The sequence below is a fragment of the Lissotriton helveticus genome, chromosome 9 (assembly GCF_964261635.1).
Source record: "Lissotriton helveticus chromosome 9, aLisHel1.1, whole genome shotgun sequence".
NCBI lineage: Eukaryota > Metazoa > Chordata > Amphibia > Caudata > Salamandridae > Lissotriton > Lissotriton helveticus.
In genome coordinates this window covers 263,496,914-263,516,047 of record NC_136070.1, presented here as the reverse complement: position 1 = coordinate 263,516,047, position 19,134 = coordinate 263,496,914, and the positions used below count along the sequence as shown (strand labels likewise).

The following is a 19,134-nucleotide window of genomic DNA, read 5'->3' as shown; positions in this document are numbered from 1 at the left end:
TGAGAGAGATCAGAGCCTCAGATTTTCGTAGCCGTTGTGCAAACAGCCACTAACTCTGTAAAAGGATGAGCTTTCCCAGGGGAGGTGGGCGGGCGCATGGGAATCTATGAAAGTTACCAATACTGGGGAACCAAAGTTACAGGTAAGTAACTTGTTTTCTTGCCCCAGTATTGGAACTTTCATAGATTCCCATGCTTTGTATCAGAATAGCTAGCAGTACAGCACCATGAACACATTTTGTAAATACATGGCATCACATAACCATAGAAAAATACATAAAGTACAGTAAAAACAAACAAAATGTGCTCACCAGGATGGAGGGATCGTAGGGAAAGCTCACCTCTCAATGAAACAGATTACGCAGGACTGCCTGGCCAACAGCCGCATCATCTCGTCCTGCAGAATCCAGGCAGTAGTGTTTCGTGAAGGTATGAGTACTGCTCCACGTTGCTGCCCTGCAGATGTCTTTAATGGCAACTCCCGAAAAGAGAGCCACAGATGAAGCCACCGACCTTGTGGAATGTGCACGGACTCTGCCGTCCAGCGGCTTGCCCGCTTCCTGATGACAGAATTGAATCGCACTGGAGATCCAGCGGGAAATGCCAGTCTTTGCCAAAGGCAACCCCTTACGAGGTGCACTGTAGGACACAAACAACTGAGTAGACTTCCGAAAGGGACGTGTGCGCTCCAAGTAAAACTTTAAGCACCGTTGAATGTCCAAAGAATGGAGCGTACGCTCCGCAGGTGTAGAAGGATGTGGAAAGAAGGTTTTCAGAATCACCGGTTCATTCAAGTGGAACTCAGATGGCACTTTCGGGATGAATTTGGGATTAGTCCGAAGAACCAGACCTTGTTTAGTAAATTGCAGGAATGGATGCACTATGGAGAGTGCCTGAAGCTCACTCACTCGTCTAGCCGATGTTAGAGCTAAGAGGAGTGCTAGTTTCCAGGAGAGGAACTTTAGGTCTGCCTTGTGAACCGGCTCGAACGGAGCTTTCATGAGTTGAGCCAAGACAAGGTTGAGCTGCCACACTGGTGGAGGAGGACGAACTGGCGGATACATCCGGAATAGGCCCTTCAAGAATTGTTTAACCACCCTAGAGGACCATAAGGAAGGACCTGCCGAACTGCGTCGAAACCTTGATATGGCCGCTAGATGCACCTTTACTGATGAATGTGCCAAACCAGACTTAGCCAGAGATAGCAAATACGGCAGCAACTGATGAGGTTGGGAAGTGTAAGGATGGAGACCTTCCCGTTGACACCACAAGCAGAATCTCTTCCATTTTGCCGTGTACGTCTTGTTGGTACTTGGTGCTCTGGCATGAGCCAAGACCTCTCTGCATTCTTGAGACAAAGCTAGATGACTGAATTCTCTGTGTTCAGGAGCCACGCCGTCAAGTGGAGGGATCTCGGATCCGGGTGGAAAACCTGTCCCTGACTCCTGGACAAGAGGGACGGAATGGGCGTCAAGTGAATTGGAGGAGCTTGGGAGAGTCGCAGCAGTTCCGTGTACCAGAATTGTCTGGGCCACGCTGGAGCAATTAGAATCATCCTGCAGGGTTCCGCCTTCATTTTCTTGAGAACTCGAGGAATGAGGGGAATGGGAGGAAAAGCGTAAAAGAACGCGCTGTACCAGGCCATCGAAAGAGCGTTCCCTAGGGACCCCCGATGGTGAACCTTGCTTGTGTAGAACCGGCATTTGGCGTTCTCCGGCGAAGCAAAGAGGTCGATGGTCGGCATCCCCCAAACTGAGAACACTCCGTCGAGAATGGATTGATTCAACTCCCACTCGTGAGTCACTTCCGTCTGGCGACTCAAGGCGTCCGCCTTGACATTGAGAGTTCCCGCCAAGTGCTCGGCTCTCAGAGTGATGTTGTTGTGAATTGCGAAATCCCAAATCCGTTGAGCTTCTGCGGACAGAGTCTGCGATTTGGTGCCTCCTTGTTTGTTTACATAGTGCATGGCCGTCGTATTGTCCGTCCGGACCAGCACTGAGCGATTGCCCACTCTGGGTAGAAAAGCTTGCAAGGCCAACCGAATGGCTGTCAGCTCCAGGAAATTGATATGGCACTGCCGCTGTCCTGGACTCCAATGGCCACTGACTTGAAGCTCTCGGAGCACTGCACCCCAGCCTTCCAACGAGGCGTCCGTGGTCATCACCATGGGTGAAGGAGAAATCCTGAACGTTAGGCCTTGGGCGAGATTGCTTTTCTGAAGCCACCATTCGCTCGCTGTTCTCATTGCTGATGTTACGACAACCCTGTCGTCGAACGACCCCTCTGCTTGGCGCCATTGCTTGTCCAGCTCCTCCTGTAGAGGACGCATCCTTAGCCTGCAATGCGGTACTAATGGTATGCAGGAGGACATCGATCCGAGAAGGGATTTGTATTGGCGGACCGATAGGACCTTGCTGCGGCAGAGTAGTTGAGCCGAAACCATCAATTTGTGTTGTCGCTCTTCTGAGGGACGAGCCGTACAATGCGTGGTGTCCAGCACGGACCCCAGGAATCTTGCAGATTTGGAAGGCAGGAGGACTGACTTGTGTTCGTTCAACTGAAGGCCCAGGCAGCGGAACAAATGGAGGCAAGTAGACACGGCTTGCGAAGCGTCCTGGAAAGATGGTGCCTTGACGAGCCAGTCGTCCAAGTAAGGGAAAACTTCGAGAGATTGTCGTCGAAGGAAAGCTGCCACCGGTGCCAATACTTTGGTGAACACTCTCGGTGCCGATCGAAGGCCGAACGGAAGCACTTTGAACTGGAAATGGCTCTTTCCCACTGTAAAGCGAAGGTATTGTCTGTGAGCTGGGTGTATTGGAATATGGAAATATGCGTCTTCTAAATCCAGCGACGCCAAGTAGTCGCCTGGATTTAAGAGAGGAAGAATTTCCTGGAGAGTGACCATCCTGAAGGAGAGCTTTACGAGATAGGTGTTGAGCTCCCGAAGATCGAGGATGGGACGCCAAGTGTCTTTCGTCTTCCGCACTAGGAAGAATCTTGAATAGAACCCCCGGCCCCTCTGAGAGAGCGGGACCGGTTCTATTGCTCCTTTGAGGAACAACTGGTGGGCTTCTAGATGTAGTAATCCTAGATGTCCTGAGCGGATGGCGCCCGGAGCTCGTGTTGGAGGAAAGTCGTGAAACTCCAACGTATGGCCACTCTTCACGATGTTGAGGACCCATTGGTCCGATGTTATTGACATCCAACTGTCCAGACAAAGGGATATCCTGCCCCCCACTGATGTGATCGGGAGGGGAGGAACAGCAGGTAGAGCCGGGAGGCCGCTATTGTCGTTTGGTGTTGTCACGGCCTTGTCGCTGTCGACGGCCTCGCGGAGGGTTGCGAGAGAAAGATGCTGATTGCCCTTGTCGCTGATTCGAGTAATTGGGTTTATATGACTGGGAAGACTGCGAGGAAAAACGTTGTTGGTTTCCTCTGTAAGATGTAAATCCTCTCCCTCGTGCGCCCCTAAAGGGGACCTTGCGATAGGTGAGAGAGCCCAAGGACTTTGCTGTGTCTGTGTCCTTCTTGATATTCTGTAGGGTATCATCCACATGCTTCCCGAACAGCATCTCCCCATCAAAAGGGAGGTCTAGGACTCTGTTCTGGACCTCCTGACGAAACCAGGTGGCCTTCAGCCAACCCTGACGCCGTAAGACGGCGGAGCCGGCCAAGGCCCGGAAGGCCGTGGAAGCAATGTCCATTGCGCAGTCAATCACTTCTGCAGACGATTTCTCTCCTTCCGCCAGCACCTTCTTTGCGTCCTCCTTAGTGGGCTCAGGTAATAGGTCCACGAAGGGTTCCATGTCGCACCACATCTGGCGGTCGTAACGGCCTAAGATGGCAAGGGCATTCGCCGCTCTAACCAGTAAGCTGGCCATAGAGGAAAATCGTTTTCCAACATTATCCAGACGTCTGCCGTCTTTGTCCGGAGGAGTGGTCAACGGTGTGGACGGATTCTTTGACTTGCTTTGTGCCGCCTGAGAAATCACCGAGTCAGGCTTTGGCTGACCAATAAGGCAAGCTGGACTGCCTTCAGGAGCTTTATATTTCTTCTCCAGCCTGGGGAGGACTGGAATCACCGTGGCAGGACTCTGCATGATCTTCATGCCCTCCTCCCATACATGCTCTATAATGGGAATAGATTTGACAGAGCGTTGGTGTTGTTCCTTAAAGTCATAAAGGAAACATTCCGATTCCTCTCTTGAAATAGGTAGTCCAAACCTCTTAGCAGCCCGTTCCATCAGATGATGAAAACCCCCTATATCCACCGGAGGGGAGATGGAAGTGTCACGACCAGCAGCATTTGGGTCTTGCGGGTCATTGTCCCCCTGATCCGGGTCAGGGTCCTGTAAAGGATCCATCAAGGGATCCACTGGAACAACCTCCTCATCTGAAGAGGTATCCTGATGGGCATCGGGCAGTGGTACGGGATCTGGTGTGGGAACCCGGGCCAAAGGTGTCACTGGCGGTGGTGTGGAGGGTACCACCGGAACACTAGTAGCCGGCTGCACTTGCGGCTGTGGTGGAAGTGGAAAAAACGTAGTCTGTCCGGAAGGGTCTGACGGAAACCTTTTACGATAATCCTGAAGCATGTCCTGAAGATCCGAAATGAGAGAGGAGGGCATGGCTACCATGCCTTGTCCCAAAGTCGGCGGATGTCGCTCTTCCACAACATAAGGATGTAGTTGTTGGCCACCTGCCTGGTCGAAATACTCCTCCGTGTCCGTCTCCTGCAACTTTACGTTCAAGTCCGAGGGACTATAGGCAGGTCCATAATTGTCCTGAAACTCATCCTCGTCAGACTCATCATCTAACAGCATTGTCGGTAGATGGGAAGAGACTCGTCGCGGAGACGTCATCTCCGGCGTGATTTTCATTCTCTGAACTGGAAAATGCAATTTTTGGACCGTCGACGGTCTCGTCGACGACGCCGTCGGAGCATCAGTTACTGTAACCGTCGACTGCACCACAGCCTTCGTCGACACAATCCTCGTCGTCGATGGGACCACCGTCGACGGTCTCGTCGACGAACTCGTCGTCATTATCATCGTCGTCGACGTGGAAGCCGTCGTCGACGTAGTCTTCGTTGCGGCCGTCGACAGCGGCCTGCTAGTCGTCGTCGACGTGGAAGCCATCATCGTCGACGAGCTCGGAACCTTGAACGTCGACGAAGTCGTCGTCGTGGACACCGCTACCGTCGACGAGCCCGTCGACGGAGCCACAGAAACAGCGGGAACTTTAGCCAAAGTCACAGTCGTCGACGTACCTGGTGTTCTTGTCGTCGACGGACGCTGTTTTTCTCCGGCCCAGATCCTGAAGTGCCAGTAGAGTGTTTATCACTGGGCTTGATCTTTTTGGACGGAGGAGAAAGGATCACCACCTCCTTTTTGTCCTTTAAGGCTGGCACCACTGCTGTAGCCTGTCCCTGCCTCTCCTTTACACTTTCGTGAGGCGATTGAAGGGGACCAGCCCTCTCAGACCTGTCAGAGATCTTGTGAGGGGCTTTAAGAGGGGGCTCAGATGTCGAAGAACCAGGGGGAGACCTACCCCTCTTCTTTGATCTTTGCGAGGAAGCAGCAGACACGGAATCCTCCTCATCCGAAGAGAGCACCTCCTTGCGTGTCTTCATCTTCTGAAGCCAGGTAAGTAGCCGGCCTTCTCTGTCCCGAAGAGTCTTGTTCGAGAAAGTCCTGCAGATCTTGCAGTCTGTGGCCTTGTGGTCAGGATATAAGCAATAGATGCAATTATCGTGCTTATCCTCCACAAAAAGACGTTTTTTGCCACAAGAGGCACAGGACCTGAATAAGGCCTTCTTCTCCTTGTCAGACATGACGATTTGAAGCAGAAACTTGAAGAAATAAGTAGAAAAACAGTGAAAACTGAGCAGAGCTCAGTGGAGACTCCCTAGCACAACGTGCGGTAGAAAAATCTGAGGCTCTGAGCTCTCTCAGGAAGGTTCTAGAGGGTGAGGCTGCTCTGATTGGTCCTGGCAAAAGTTTGGTCTCTTTTTCACAAAAAGAGGTGGATAGAATACAAAATGAGATGAGGCCTAGGCCTAGGTTTCTCTTTTGTTTCTATGGTTTTTTATACTACCGAGGCTCCCATTCCGACGACGGGGAATGATACAAAGCATGGGAATCTATGAAAGTTCCAATACTGGGGCAACTGGCGTGTGCGATCCAGAAAATAGGAGAGCGCACGTTTTGGGTCCAGACGGTGGAGCCTCTCTTCCTCTTTCGAGGGATGCGGAAAGAAGGTGGGCAAGGTGAAGGACTGCCCGATGTGGAAGGCTGTGACTACCTTGGCCAGGAAAGAGGATCGCGTCTGCAACACAACTTTGTCCGGATGGACAGAAAGGAAGGGAGGTTGAGAAGAAAGAGCCTGGAGCTCACTCACTCTCCTGGCAGAGGTGATGGCAACCATGAATGCAGTCTTAAGAGTAAGGAGACGAAGAGGACAGTTATGAAGTGGCTCGAAGGGAGCGCACATCAGATAAGTCAGAACAAGGTTCAAGTCCCCCTGAGGCATCACGAAAGGAACAGGAGGAAACATATGAGTGATGCCCTTCAAAAACGTATTTACAACCGGGGACTTGAACAAAGAGGGCTGATCAGGGAGCCGTAAGAAGGCGGAAATGGCAGAGAGGTAGCCCTTTAGAGAGCCCAGAGCAGAGCCCTGCTGGGCAAGAGAAAGAAGAAAGAGGTGAACCTCTGAAAGAGGGGCAGAAAGGGGATCCACAGCCTTTGCTGTGCACCATGCCACAAATTTGTTCCACCTGCAGGCGTATACCGATTTTGTGGAGGGACACCTGGCTGCCAGAATCACATTACAGACTTCAGGAGGCAAGTCAAATGGCCTCAACTGCCGCCGCTCAATCTCCATGCATGTAAGTGGAGACTGGACAGGTTCGGGTGGAGGACCGTCCCCTGCTGCAACAGAAGGTCCTCCTGAAGAGGCAGACGAATCGGGGACATGACTGACATGCTGAGTAGCTCGGGATACCAGTATCTTCGTGCCCAGTCCGGAGCCACAAAGATGACTTGGGCCCGGTCGCGCCTGATCTTCTTCAGCACTCTGGGCAGAAGTGGTATAGGCGGAAAGGCGTACAACAGACCGCAACTCCACTCGCGACAAAAAGCGCCTCCGAGCGAGTGCCGCCTTGGAAATTCCAACGTGCAGAACTGATGACATTGCGCGTTCTCTTCTGTGGCGAATAGACCTAACCAAGGCTCTCCCCACTGCTGAAAGAGACCTTGCGCCACGTCCGAGTTCAGACGCCATTCGTGATCCATCATGCACCGACGGCTGAGTTCGTCCGCCCTGGCGTTCAGGGAACCTGCCAGGTGTTGAACCACCAGGGTCACGCCCTGATGTTCGAGCCACTGCCAGAGGCGCAGAGCCTCCTGGCAAAGGGTCCACGACCCCACCCCTCCCTGTTTGTTGCAGTACCACATGGCGGTGGTGTTGTCCGTGAACACCTGCACTATGCTCCCCCGGACAGAGGGGAGGAATGCCTTCAGTGCAAGCCGGATCGCCGCAGCTCCAGAAGGTTGATGTAGAGCCGGGACTCCGCCGGAGACCAGAGGCCTCTGATCTCCGCCTCTCCCATGTGGCCCCCCCAGCCCTGGAGGGACGCGTCCGTCACAACTACGTGCTCCGGTTGGGGTAGGGAGAGGGATCTGCTGCTGACCCAATCGCGGTCCGTGAGCCACCACTGCAACTGTCTTGCAGTGCCCTCCGAGATTAAGACCTGGTCGGACAAGTTGCCCTGATGCTGGGCCCACTGAAACTTCAGGTCCCACTGCAGAGCCCGCATCCGCCACCTGGCGTGATGCACCAGAAGGATGCAGGAGGCCATCAGCCCCAGAAGCCGCAGCGTCAACCTGACCGAGACTCGGGATAAAGGCTGAAAGATCGGAATCAGAGCCTGAATATCCCGAACCCGCTGTTCGGGAGGATAAACCCGAAACTGCGCCGAGTCTAGAACCGCTCCGATGAAGAGGAGCTTCTGAGAGGGACACAGGTGCGACTTCGGCACATTGATGGAGAACCCCAGCAGGTGCAGGAGGTCGGCCGTAGTCTGGAGGTGGCTGACGACTGTCTGGGGCGAGCCCGCCTTCAACAACCAGTCGTCGAGGTAGGGGAAGATTGCGGCCTTACCAGCGCCCGTGGGGCGCTGATAAGGCCGAAGGGGAGCCCGGTAAACTGAAAGTGCTCGTGGCCTATCGTGAACAGCAGGTAACGCCGGTGGGCCGGCAGGACGGGGATGTGGAAATAGGCGTCCTGCAAGTCCAACGCTACCATCCGGTCTCCTGGGTCTAGGGCAGCTAAGACCTGAGCCTAAGTCAGTATCTTGAACTTCGCCTTCCGGAGGAAGCCGTTGAGGTTGCGGAGTTCCAAGATAGGGCGTAGACCCCCTTTGCCCTTCTTGGGAACCAGAAAGTAGTGGGAGTAACAGTAACAACCACACCCTACTTCTGGCCCAGAAACGCGCTTGATGGCCCCCTTGGCCAAGAGGGCCGTAACTTCCTCTTGCAGAATTTGCAAGTGATTCCCCAACACGCGGTGGTACTGCGGTGGCATGGCTGGAGGGGTCGCCTCGAAGGGGAGGGAGTAGCCCCTTCAGATGATTTGCAGCACCCACCTGTCCGATGTGATGGAGCGCCAGTGGAGGAGGTGATGGCGAACCCTGCCCCCCACTGGCGTCAAATGGGCCTGAAAGCTCGGTCTAGGAAGGCTTTGAGGCGGATGCTGCAGGGGTGGATGTGGACTGGCCGCGCCGTTGTCCCCGGTTACCGCCATGACGGTAACCACGTCCGCCACCGCGCTGAATGTTAGTCTGCGTCCCGTGGCTGGCAGAACGTGTGGGAGCACCCCTTGCGTGACCACGAAAGGAGCGCTGGGCAAAAGATTGCTGGCGCGGGCCAACAGGCCCAAGGACTTGGCCTTAGCCCTGGAGTCCTTCAAGCGTTCCAGCGCATGATCTGCCTGGCCACCGAAGAGGTGGCTGCCATCGAACGGCATGTCCATAAGGGTGTTTTGGACATCGGCCGATAAGTTGGCGGACCTCAGCCAGGCGTGGCAGCGAACCGCCACAGATGTGGAAATCGCTCTTCCTAGCGAGTCCGTGGTATCCAGTCCACATCTAATAGAGTACCGCGCTGCGTCTCTTCCCTCCGCAAGGGCTTGAACGAGTTTCGCCCGGGCTCCCTCCGGGCACTCAGGCAGCACGGCCGCAACCGTATCCCACAGAGAGTGGGTGTCACGGCCCAAGAGGCACGCGGTGTTGAAAGACCACAACCCCAAACTAAGGGAGGAGAACATCTTCTTTTCGAACTGTTCATACCTCTTGGATTCCCGATCTGGTGGTGCCGTCGGGATGCGGATTGGGAGGTAGAGGCCTGGATAAACAGACTCTCGGGGGTGGGGTGGGTGGATAAAAAACTAGGGTCGCCCGGAGCTGGGCGGTGGCGCCTAGCGACGTTCCTATCTACAGGAGGGCCTGTAGTGGGCCTGGACCAAGTGCCCAACAGGACGTCTGTGAGAGACTCATTAAACGGCAGTAGAAGCTCTGGGGAGCTTACCTGCGGTTTAAGGACCTCTGTGAGGATGTTGGATCTCACTGTTGCGACGGGGAGCTCAAGAGCCAAGGCCTTGGCTGCCCTCATCAGCACCACGCTATAAGCTGCCCCCTCCTCCGTAGCCACGGTAGGAGGGGAGACAATGCCAGTGTCTGGGGAGGTATCCAGGCCACTGGCTTCCCCTAGTCCCTGTGTCCAGTCCTCATATGACTGGCACTCACGTGCCAGGGGGTCCTCAGACCCCCCCCAGTCTCTCTCGTCGCCATGTCCTGAAATTCAGGGATAAAGGATGGACCCAGATCCTCGAAGTATTGCTCTTCGGCCGGCGTCGAATGCGGCGTCGAGCGACGCCGCATCCGTACCGGGGGTCGGACCAGGGACGGCGTCGTCCGAGGACTGCGCCGGGGGTGACACCCTAGGGGTCGACGCCAGCGGATCCGTAAGGTCGACCAGCAGCGACCCGGATCCAGTGGGGCCTTGCGGCGTCTGGACCAAAGTTGCCGACGGCGCCGGGGCCGAAGCACCCGGCCCGCGTGGGCTCCCAGTCGGGTCCGCGGAACCAGACGGAGGAGAGAGCAACCTCATGGCCATGGGGAAGGCATTGATCTCCTCCGGCGTCGTGTTCTGCCAGGGGCAGGCGGGTATGGAGCAGGCCGCGACGCCTGCGGCTCCGGCGGAGCCACGTGGGCAATGTCACCCGATCCCCCGGCCTCGTCACGAGAGCGTCGGGGGGGGGGGGTGAGTCAGAAGAGCGATGTCGCATCTTCGACTTCTTGTGCCTCTTACCTGAAGACTAGGAGCCCGACGAGTGGTGTCGACTCGCCGAGCTGTGATGACTCCGGCCCCGCGACTGGTCCCTCGAGCGGTGCGAGGTCGACTGCCGAAGCTCAAGGCGCTTGCCGGACCGCTCCCACCTTCGATGTCAAGGCCCGGCAGTCTGGGCACGACTTGTCATCGTGGTCGGGCCCCAGGCAATGTAGGCACCGGCGGTGGGGGTCGGTAACCGACATCAGTCGAGTGCAGTTGGCACAGGGCTTGAACCTGGGCATCGCTACCGGCACCGATGGAGTCGTAGAATCGAAACGGATCCAAAAAGGATCGAAAAAGCGTAGTCAAAAGGGACTAAAGGGTACCACTTTCTCCAGACCTGCGCTTGCTGGCACGGAATAAAGAAGAACTGACGTCAGCGCGCGAGGGCGGCGTCTAAGTACTCCGACGACGTCATCCCGGAGCCAACGACACAGACGACGGACACGGAGCTGCAGACTACGCGTCACGACGCGCAGGGGTACTGCTACGCAAAATTTTCCGGATCCAGTCTGACACCTTGGGATATTCTAAGGTAGGGAATCTAATACTAACCTGTTTCTTTCAGATGCAATCCTAGCAGTAGTCAAGCCTCAGGCTTAGTGCACCATCCTGATAGGGAGGCAACAATATGGCCAGGATTTATCCAAATAGCTACCACCTTGTGGTGCAGTTTGGATCGCAGAGCCAGCTGCACTGTCAGCAACTCCAACACACTGATGTTGAGAAGATGCTCTTACCAACTGAACCAAAACTGTGAGAAGGGCAGGTGTGCCCCTCACCCTTTGAGGGAAGAGTCAGTGATGATTGGCCGCTGCATCTGTGGATCAAGAAAAAAATCTGACAAGTAGAACGTTTTACTTTTTCAATCATGGTCACATGTGCTATACCCTTAGCGCCACCAATATAAACGCCTCCGAGGAGCCAGTTGTTTCTGACCACTGACTGGCAAGACACTGCTGCAAAGGATGCATATATACTTGAACATTGATGACTATCACACTGCACGACAAAATCATTCCTATTAGAGAATGCTTTATATGGTAAAGGTGACGTGACCTCCAAAGAAAAAGTTATTTACCTTCAGTAACAATATTTCTGGTGGATATAGAATCTTCCTACAGAATTCTCACCTTATTAAAGATAGTCCACAGTGGTGACCAGTGTAACACTAGCATCAGAAAGCAAAGTACAAGAACTTAAAGGACAAACATGCATGGTCTAGGGAAAAGGGGCATTATAAGTAGTAATGGGGGTCTGTATCATAAAAGGTACTAACTTGATCCCATTCCCAACCCACCTCCCGAACAGTAGCACCATGGTTTTGTGCTCATAACAGAATGAAAAGTACCTGGCAGTGCAATGTGCAGGAAAGCATCTTCGGTGCGAAGCCTCAGCCAGCACATCCAGTGAGTAAAGGGGGGATAAGGGGTTCATCTGCAAGACACAAGGTACAACATGCAGTCGGTCAACTCACAGAATGTTGGTTTTGGGACAGTAGAAGAACGAGCTTGTGCTTGTGTGTGGTTCCATCATGTGGTTAAAGTTTACAAATGCAAAGTGACAAGGACCTATTAGAGATAAAAGATTATGCTAGTATGAGCAATGGGAATTGCGATGGGAACATAGCCTTCAGATGACTGCCAGGACCATGCCAGGCCCATGCGAGCCAGTAACCATCAAAAGAATCTGTGTATGTACGAATGCATGCTTTACTATCCCTCTCTGCATGTTTGAATTACAGATGCATTCTGCTGAAGTTCGTTAAGAGCTCCTGCATGACACTGCTGAATTTATGTGCATGCTTGAGAACTGAAGGGCTTGGGGAAAAGGGGCACGGTTAACAGGACCAGGTTATCCTCATTTTATTTTCTGCAGCTAGGGGAGTTAGTAAGTAAGTTATGTGACAGCTTCATAAAGATGTAGCTGCTGCATTTCTCATCTGTTCCAGTTGGATGCTTCTTAATATGCCTCGTCCATTTTCAAACTCTAGCGCAGTCACAACATAACCTCGGGTTATCACATAATTTTACTTCCATATACTTAACAGATGAAAAAACATTACAGTAAACTATTCCATCTTCAGCTCTGCTCAAACATAGGTAGGAGAGAAGGAGTCGCACAAGTAATTACAGAACGTGTAGCCCCAGATACAGTCTCATTTTCCCTCCAATCAAAGGGAAACCAATCAGGACTCTAGTACCTGAAGGAAGCTTTTAACTTAAAAGTTCACTCATCCACACATCCTCTAATTGTCAGCACACTTAGACCCACCCTGCTACCTGGTGTGACTTTGGTGCCAAGTGGAACAAGGCCTGCCACTTCATTACTCCATTAGGGCAAGTGAAGCCATCTTCACAAATGCTTCTGTGTTTCTTAACCGATCCAGATAAAAACCAGCAGCCTACTTAGATTAAGACGAGTTCAAGCACAAAGATTTCTTTACACACACCAGGTGTTTCCTCTAGCTAGTGCGTTCTGAAACTAACACTGAGTCCCAGAAAAATTGTTATTGTTCCAAGTAATCTATTTTACTTCAACCTGTCACAGTGGCTAGCATTCTAGAGCAAGGGATTGATCTTTCTCCAAACCCGAACACCCAGAGTCTGAAAAATGCATTTGTAGGGCACTTATTTTGGTTCTGTGTTTGTCCTATTGTTAAAACAAATGTGACAGAAAAAGACCATTGAGATGTAGGATACACTGGCTTCTGGCCCTAAAATTCCCAAGCATGGTTGTGCTTCTGACGTAATTACCCGTCACAGTGATAGCATGCATCATAAGACTGTCTCTTATTACTACAATAATATGATGCTCTCCAATACATGCTTCCACTAGCTAATAGGGCACCTAAGTTCACATGCTCATTGAATAAACCATTTGCTACCAAGGATTAAGCAAATTAACGTAAAAGTCAAACATTTTGCAAACTATGGTTGCTCCTGGTGTATAAAAACTCTCTCTGGGAGAGTGTAGTAACTGCTGACGGTTCAATCTTTTGTCGCACGTTTTAGCAAACATAAGACTGCCCAAATATATAGGCACATGGTTGAGAATGCAGAACGGCCAATGCGAGACTCGAGACGTCATGCAGAGCATCAAATTGACTGCAGAGAGGTGGGGCAAGAAGGGAGGAGTATGGCACGAGTACCCCGGCACTCCGTTGGTCCCACGCAGCCGGCCCTGCGATGGGCCCTCAGGCCCCAACGTCTTCATCTGGTGGCCCAGTAATCGGGAATCCACCAGAAACAGTGAGCCACAAATTGCGAGTGAACCGTGGACCAAGAGCTGCAACAGGGCACCGGCATTCTGCATTTTGCTTCTGGCAGTCCCCTTCAATAGGATAAAGCATGAGGAAAGGAAGACGCCACAGCTGCCCTGAGGAGCTAACTGGAGGGCAGGGGCCGAGAGCCGTGTAATGCCAAATGAGGAGAGAGTCCGGTAACAGGTTGTTCGAGTACAGCCCAGAGGACGCCTTTTCCTGGCATTATATGCAAGTGGCTGGGATCCTGGGAGTTTGGAATCGGCAAACTGACGGGAGGTGAAACATGACGTCATGATGATTAGGAGGCGAAGCAGCAGCAAGATCAGAGGCTCTCCGGAGGCCTTGGAACGTTGCCGGGGGCCAGAGCAAGCCTGAGTTGGCCCGGGATTGAGGGTCAAGGCCGGTTGTGTGCAGTTTCGGCCTGTCCAGGAGCGGGACCCTGTCCCAGCGGTCTGTCATCAGACAACTAGAGTCCGTTAGAGCCAGCCGGATGCGATAGGCAGTGAGACAGGGGCATGTCGTGGGCAGCGAATGACCCCCAAGAAGGAAGCTGTAAGAATCCAACAAACAGATCAAAGAGCATTGGGGTGTCCAATACTCCCCATACTAATCCTAAGTAGAGGGACAGCTTGTTGTAGAGAGGTCCGGTAGACATAAGACGCTCGCACAGATTGCCTCCCCATTAGGCCTTCTTATAAAGCCTACTTTCTCTGGAGAAAAATCAAACAAGCATTACTAGTGCCTCCACTGGCCTTCAATGTCCAGGAAAATCCTACCAGTCTAAGGTTAAAGTTATGGCCTTTAAAAAAGTAAGGAATCTGACAATATTCATGAAAAGATTGGGAACCGCACAATCAAAGAGAAAGAGCAAATCACTGTCAGCACATATTATGGCACTTCCAGGGTTACTCACAAGACCAGAGTTTTTTTCCCTCTAGTAAAAACACGAACAAGAAACTTCAAAATCAGAATTACAAAGGGAAATTACAGAAAATGTGGCGAAAACACCAGTCTCAACCAAAGCACATGAATGAAGATATTAAAGGACAGAATAGCAATCTTGTCTCATCAGTAACAAACTTCACTTCCAATTGTATCAACACACATTCCCGCGACAGACTTCACTCTCCCGGATTTGAACTTGAGCCAGGTCATCTTTTTGCCAGAGCCAAAATTGCCAAAGGGGGCTCTCCAATTATGTAAAGGTGGCAAAAGCATGCACCTATTCAGGGTATTTACACAATCCCTCAAAACCTCTTTCCATTCCAGCACGTGGATCTAAAAGCAGTAGCTCATATAAATGCCCTTAAAAGATTTTATTCCTTTTCTGGTAAAAGACACTTATACTCTGTATTTGAAATTTATCAGGCAAAAATCCCCCTACCTTAACTTATTCAACAGAATATATTCCTACTAATAGATGGCACATTCTGAATACATGCAAAGGTAAATTACTACGCAAAATAACACTACTGAGCCAAGCTACACCGGTTCAAATACTTCGTATAGGGCTGTTAGTGTCTTTTCAAAAGCTGTGGCCAATATAATCAGATGGGCATTTAAGCTTTTATATGCGAAAAAGGCTCTTTAAAGGCCATATTAAAACATGAAACTTTTAAGGCAGCCCTTGAATAATTCCAATGTGCTGAAACAATCTTACAATCCTGGTCTCCAGCACACTTGAAGCTATTTAAAAAAAAAAAAACACTCGATTGGGCTTTGATCCCGTTAAGGCACACTGTTCCCAACTATCTCACTACAAATCTTTTGTATCTACTATTGCGTTTAAGACTCACCAAAATTACGTGAGATACACTCTAGAACATTGTATCTGGCGATGCATTATTATGCTTCGCCTGGGGATATTTCCCTTAAATGCCTATACAAAGAGCTGAAGTGACAGGTGAAAGGACAGGACTATGCAATAAATGTAATAGAGGATTCCAGGACTTAACCCATGTGTAGCCCACAAAAACCTTTGAAATTGGGTGTATCCCACAAAAACCTTTGGATAATCTAATGTGGAGAACTGTTCATGTGTATGGATGCAATATCAAGAGATTTCATCTGAAATCACTATCGTTATCCACAGTTTGGAGCCCTGATGAAGTTCCAGGAGTATACGGAACGAAAAGCATTGACTGGATTTTAAGTAATATTTATACCGAAGACTAATAATAAAGGAGCTATTTCAAAATCCACCCTGGAATTTGACTTTTTCCTGGTGCACCTTCTTATATTTCAAAAAGCCTTTGATCTGTCGAACAGTGGCACAAAACAGTGGCAGGTCCCGGAAGAATTGTGCACGGGACACTCAACTTATTGTGACTGATTGAGGTGCAGCTTATATAGTCCGCCACTGCTTTTCTCTTTTATGAATACAAATACCCTGCCATACTGAACTATGCATCAGACACAATGAAATACTAGCAACGAGTCAGATATTTTGTGTAATGTTGAATTATACCACATATAATGGGTACAAGGTGCTCAACTATGCTGCACACACTTTGCAACAGTGTACTAGACAGCAGATAACCTAGAACTAATTACATATCCGGTAGTGGATGCATGGACAAATGACATCTTGTGCAGCGATGAACTACTCTGTAGACACTGCAGTACAGAAGTACATTGAAGACACTGTAAAATGCTAAATTATACTTCCGATATTGTAAGAAAAACACATTTTCACGGTAGCAACTGTAATACAGAAGAACCCTGCACAGAGTCGGTTCAATATTGAGTTGAACAACTAGGTGAGTGATCAGCTTTGCATTCTGAAATTACACAATAGATACACTTTTTAATGATTAATTGGGTACAGGTTATTCAGGAAAACCACTGCAGGTATAATGACTCAAGTAAGGCCTTGGAGCAAGGATTTCACCGTCTGAGAAAAAAAATATTACTGTAGTTCTTCCAATAACAGGTATTTTAGTTTTTTTAAGAATCTACAATCACCAAGGGAAAGAGGAAGGACAGTGAACCCTTACCTCGTGCACAGAGCTGGGTATATGTGGAAAATCACAAGCCGTCCATTTCATTCTAAAGAGAAGGAAACCACATGAGACGGTAAAAACACGAGGAGAATGATAGCTTACCTGGTTCCGGTCTCTCTTTCCCGCAGACGATAACCAGAAACTGGGGAGAGAAAAAGGTAAGAGAGGAGTGGGGATGCAGAGACAAGGAGAGTGCAGCACGGAGAAGGAAGACAGATGGTAGGAGAAGTTTGATACATTTAGTATAAGATTGCGGGGGAGGTGGAGTGAGGAAGAATAGAGAGGGATGGAAGAACGTGAGGTAAAGGACAAACCGGAGAATGGAGAGGAAGGAAGACCATGGAAAGAAGACATAAGATGAAAAGGCAGCATGGGAAATAGAAAGTGAGAAACGATAAGGTGGAAAATAAAGATTTTAATCCCAGAAGTGGGTAAAGAAAGACGAGAATAGGAGGGAAGAAGGTTAAAGGAAAGAGGTAGGGATGAATTATCCAGTGGAAAGGAAACAAAGTACTCAGAAAGTAAAGGAGAATATAGAAAGGGGGAGAAGAGGAGGACAGCACAACAACAAAAAATCAGAGGATGATAAAGAATGGAAGGAAGAAAATACAATGAGTGCAGCAATGTATGAGAACGAGTGAGGAAGGATAGGAAAAGGTTAAAAAAAGGTAGAAAAAGAGGAAGGGAAGAAAAGAATATTGTAGCAAACATGGATTGTGGGGAAAAAAAATTCAAAGCAGTAAAAAAGATAAGAAAAAAGAAAGGAGGGACAGAGAAAAAAGGTGGAAGGAAAAAATAATCAAGATGAAACAATTCACCGAAAAGGAGAATAATATAAATCAAGAAAAAGAAGAAAACATAAAGACATAGATAAAGGAGAAACAGCAATCAGCAGTTGTGAAGGGAAGAAAGAAAGGGTAAGAGAAACAAGTTAAAACACAGAACCATTTGAATGGGAATAAAAACATTGTGCATACAAGGTCTGAATACTTGATACAGAAGAGACATTTACTTTGGTTAAAATTTGGCTTGTTTGGAAGTAAAGATGTCAGATAACCAATCCAACTCCTACCTTGCCACTCCTATTCCAGGCCATCCTCTTACCATTACATCAGTGCTATACACACAGCTGGGGTAAATACCCTGCTTCCTTCCTTCAATGCAGTTCACAGCCAAGAAAGCACCTTCTGCCGCTACACCATAATAGTATTTACACACATAGGACTACATTGTTTCTTTGCATACCTCAATTCTAGTTCTGCGCATGACATTTCATACTCCACTGAATTAAAATGTATGCAGTGTAAAATGATGGTGGCACATCATCTGCACTCCTGCTTCCATGCCATTCACACTTCATAGACTGCGGTCTTCCCTCCATGTTATTCCAACTTATGCAAGTGCAATCTCCATCCATTGTCTCAATGTTATTTTAACCTACATAAGTACAACCTTTTCTTTCTATTCACAGTTCTAGGACTGCAGTCTTCCGTACATGTAGGTGACGAAATATCAACACAGAATGGCCCAGACTGTGGATTTGCAGATTTGCACACCCCAGTGGTAACATTCAAAGCCAAAGGGCCGTGCGAGACAGCAGTGTCTTCCACCCTTTGCCTTAGGTGCCATTAGCGCCTCAGTGAGAGCACGGTCTGCTGAGATTTCATTACAGAATATAGAGATGGGAGTTGCTGCTGTTTGATCGACTATGCAAACCTTTATATGAGTGTACAATGCAGGTTGTAAAGCACCCGATAAGAAACATTAATAGAGCCCACCGTGAGAAGTTACCACATTTTCCTCGTGCTCCCCCAATTTTTGGAAGCCTGAATGTGCTGGCTTTAGAACTTAGTGCACATTACCACTGCTAAACAGTAGCAACATGCTTGTGCTTCCCTCTAAAACATATGCTGTACATTCAAGCTCCATATTTGGCCTATTTAACTTATCAAAGAAGTCCCTTGAAAAAGGTGCCTTAAGGGCACCTACGGCATGGGAAGTTAAATGTCATATGCGGGCAGCAGTGTATGTTTACACCACCCTTATTTATGACAAAAACATGTTTCTGCTCAGGGGCACCACCGTGCTCTGACTAAAAAGCAATTTAAGTGCACTGCAGTTGCACATGGCAGAGAAAAATGTGTTTGCCATGTAGGAAAAGCCCATTTTATATATTTCTCCATCACCCATTAAGTATGCCTTGAACGATCACAGATAGGGTGATGATATATATATATAGAAGTCAGAATTAAAAAATAAGCAGGAAATATCTCAAGCATTTTTCTAGCCCTTTCCACATGTAGTCTGTTATATATCAGACTACATGTGGAGGTTAATGCCCCTCGCTGTGAAAAGCTATTTCACTATGCATGTCAGGCTAGACTTGAGACCTAGCTGGAATTAAAATCTTTATTTTCTACCTTTGCTTGGGAAAGGGCTAGAAAAATGCTTCAGAGATATTTCCTGCTTATTTTTAA

General features: G+C 49.7%; 1 protein-coding gene across 4 annotated transcripts in view; it reads right to left on the bottom strand.

The window, feature by feature from the left end:
* GPATCH2L (G-patch domain containing 2 like) overlaps positions 1-19,134 on the bottom strand; it is a 297,460-nt gene that overhangs the window by 65,420 nt on the left and 212,906 nt on the right. For 2 of the 4 annotated variants that reach the window (XM_078659937.1, XM_078659939.1), the window contains exons 7-8: positions 16,652-16,703; positions 11,742-11,827 (exon numbers count right to left, since the gene is read on the bottom strand). In XM_078659937.1, the coding sequence (XP_078516063.1) occupies positions 11,742-11,827; positions 16,652-16,703 (138 nt within the window). Of the gene's footprint in view, positions 1-11,741; positions 11,828-16,651; positions 16,704-16,759; positions 16,800-19,134 lie in introns of all 4 variants that reach the window. The other 2 variants (XM_078659938.1, XM_078659940.1) reach the window with 1 other exon arrangement.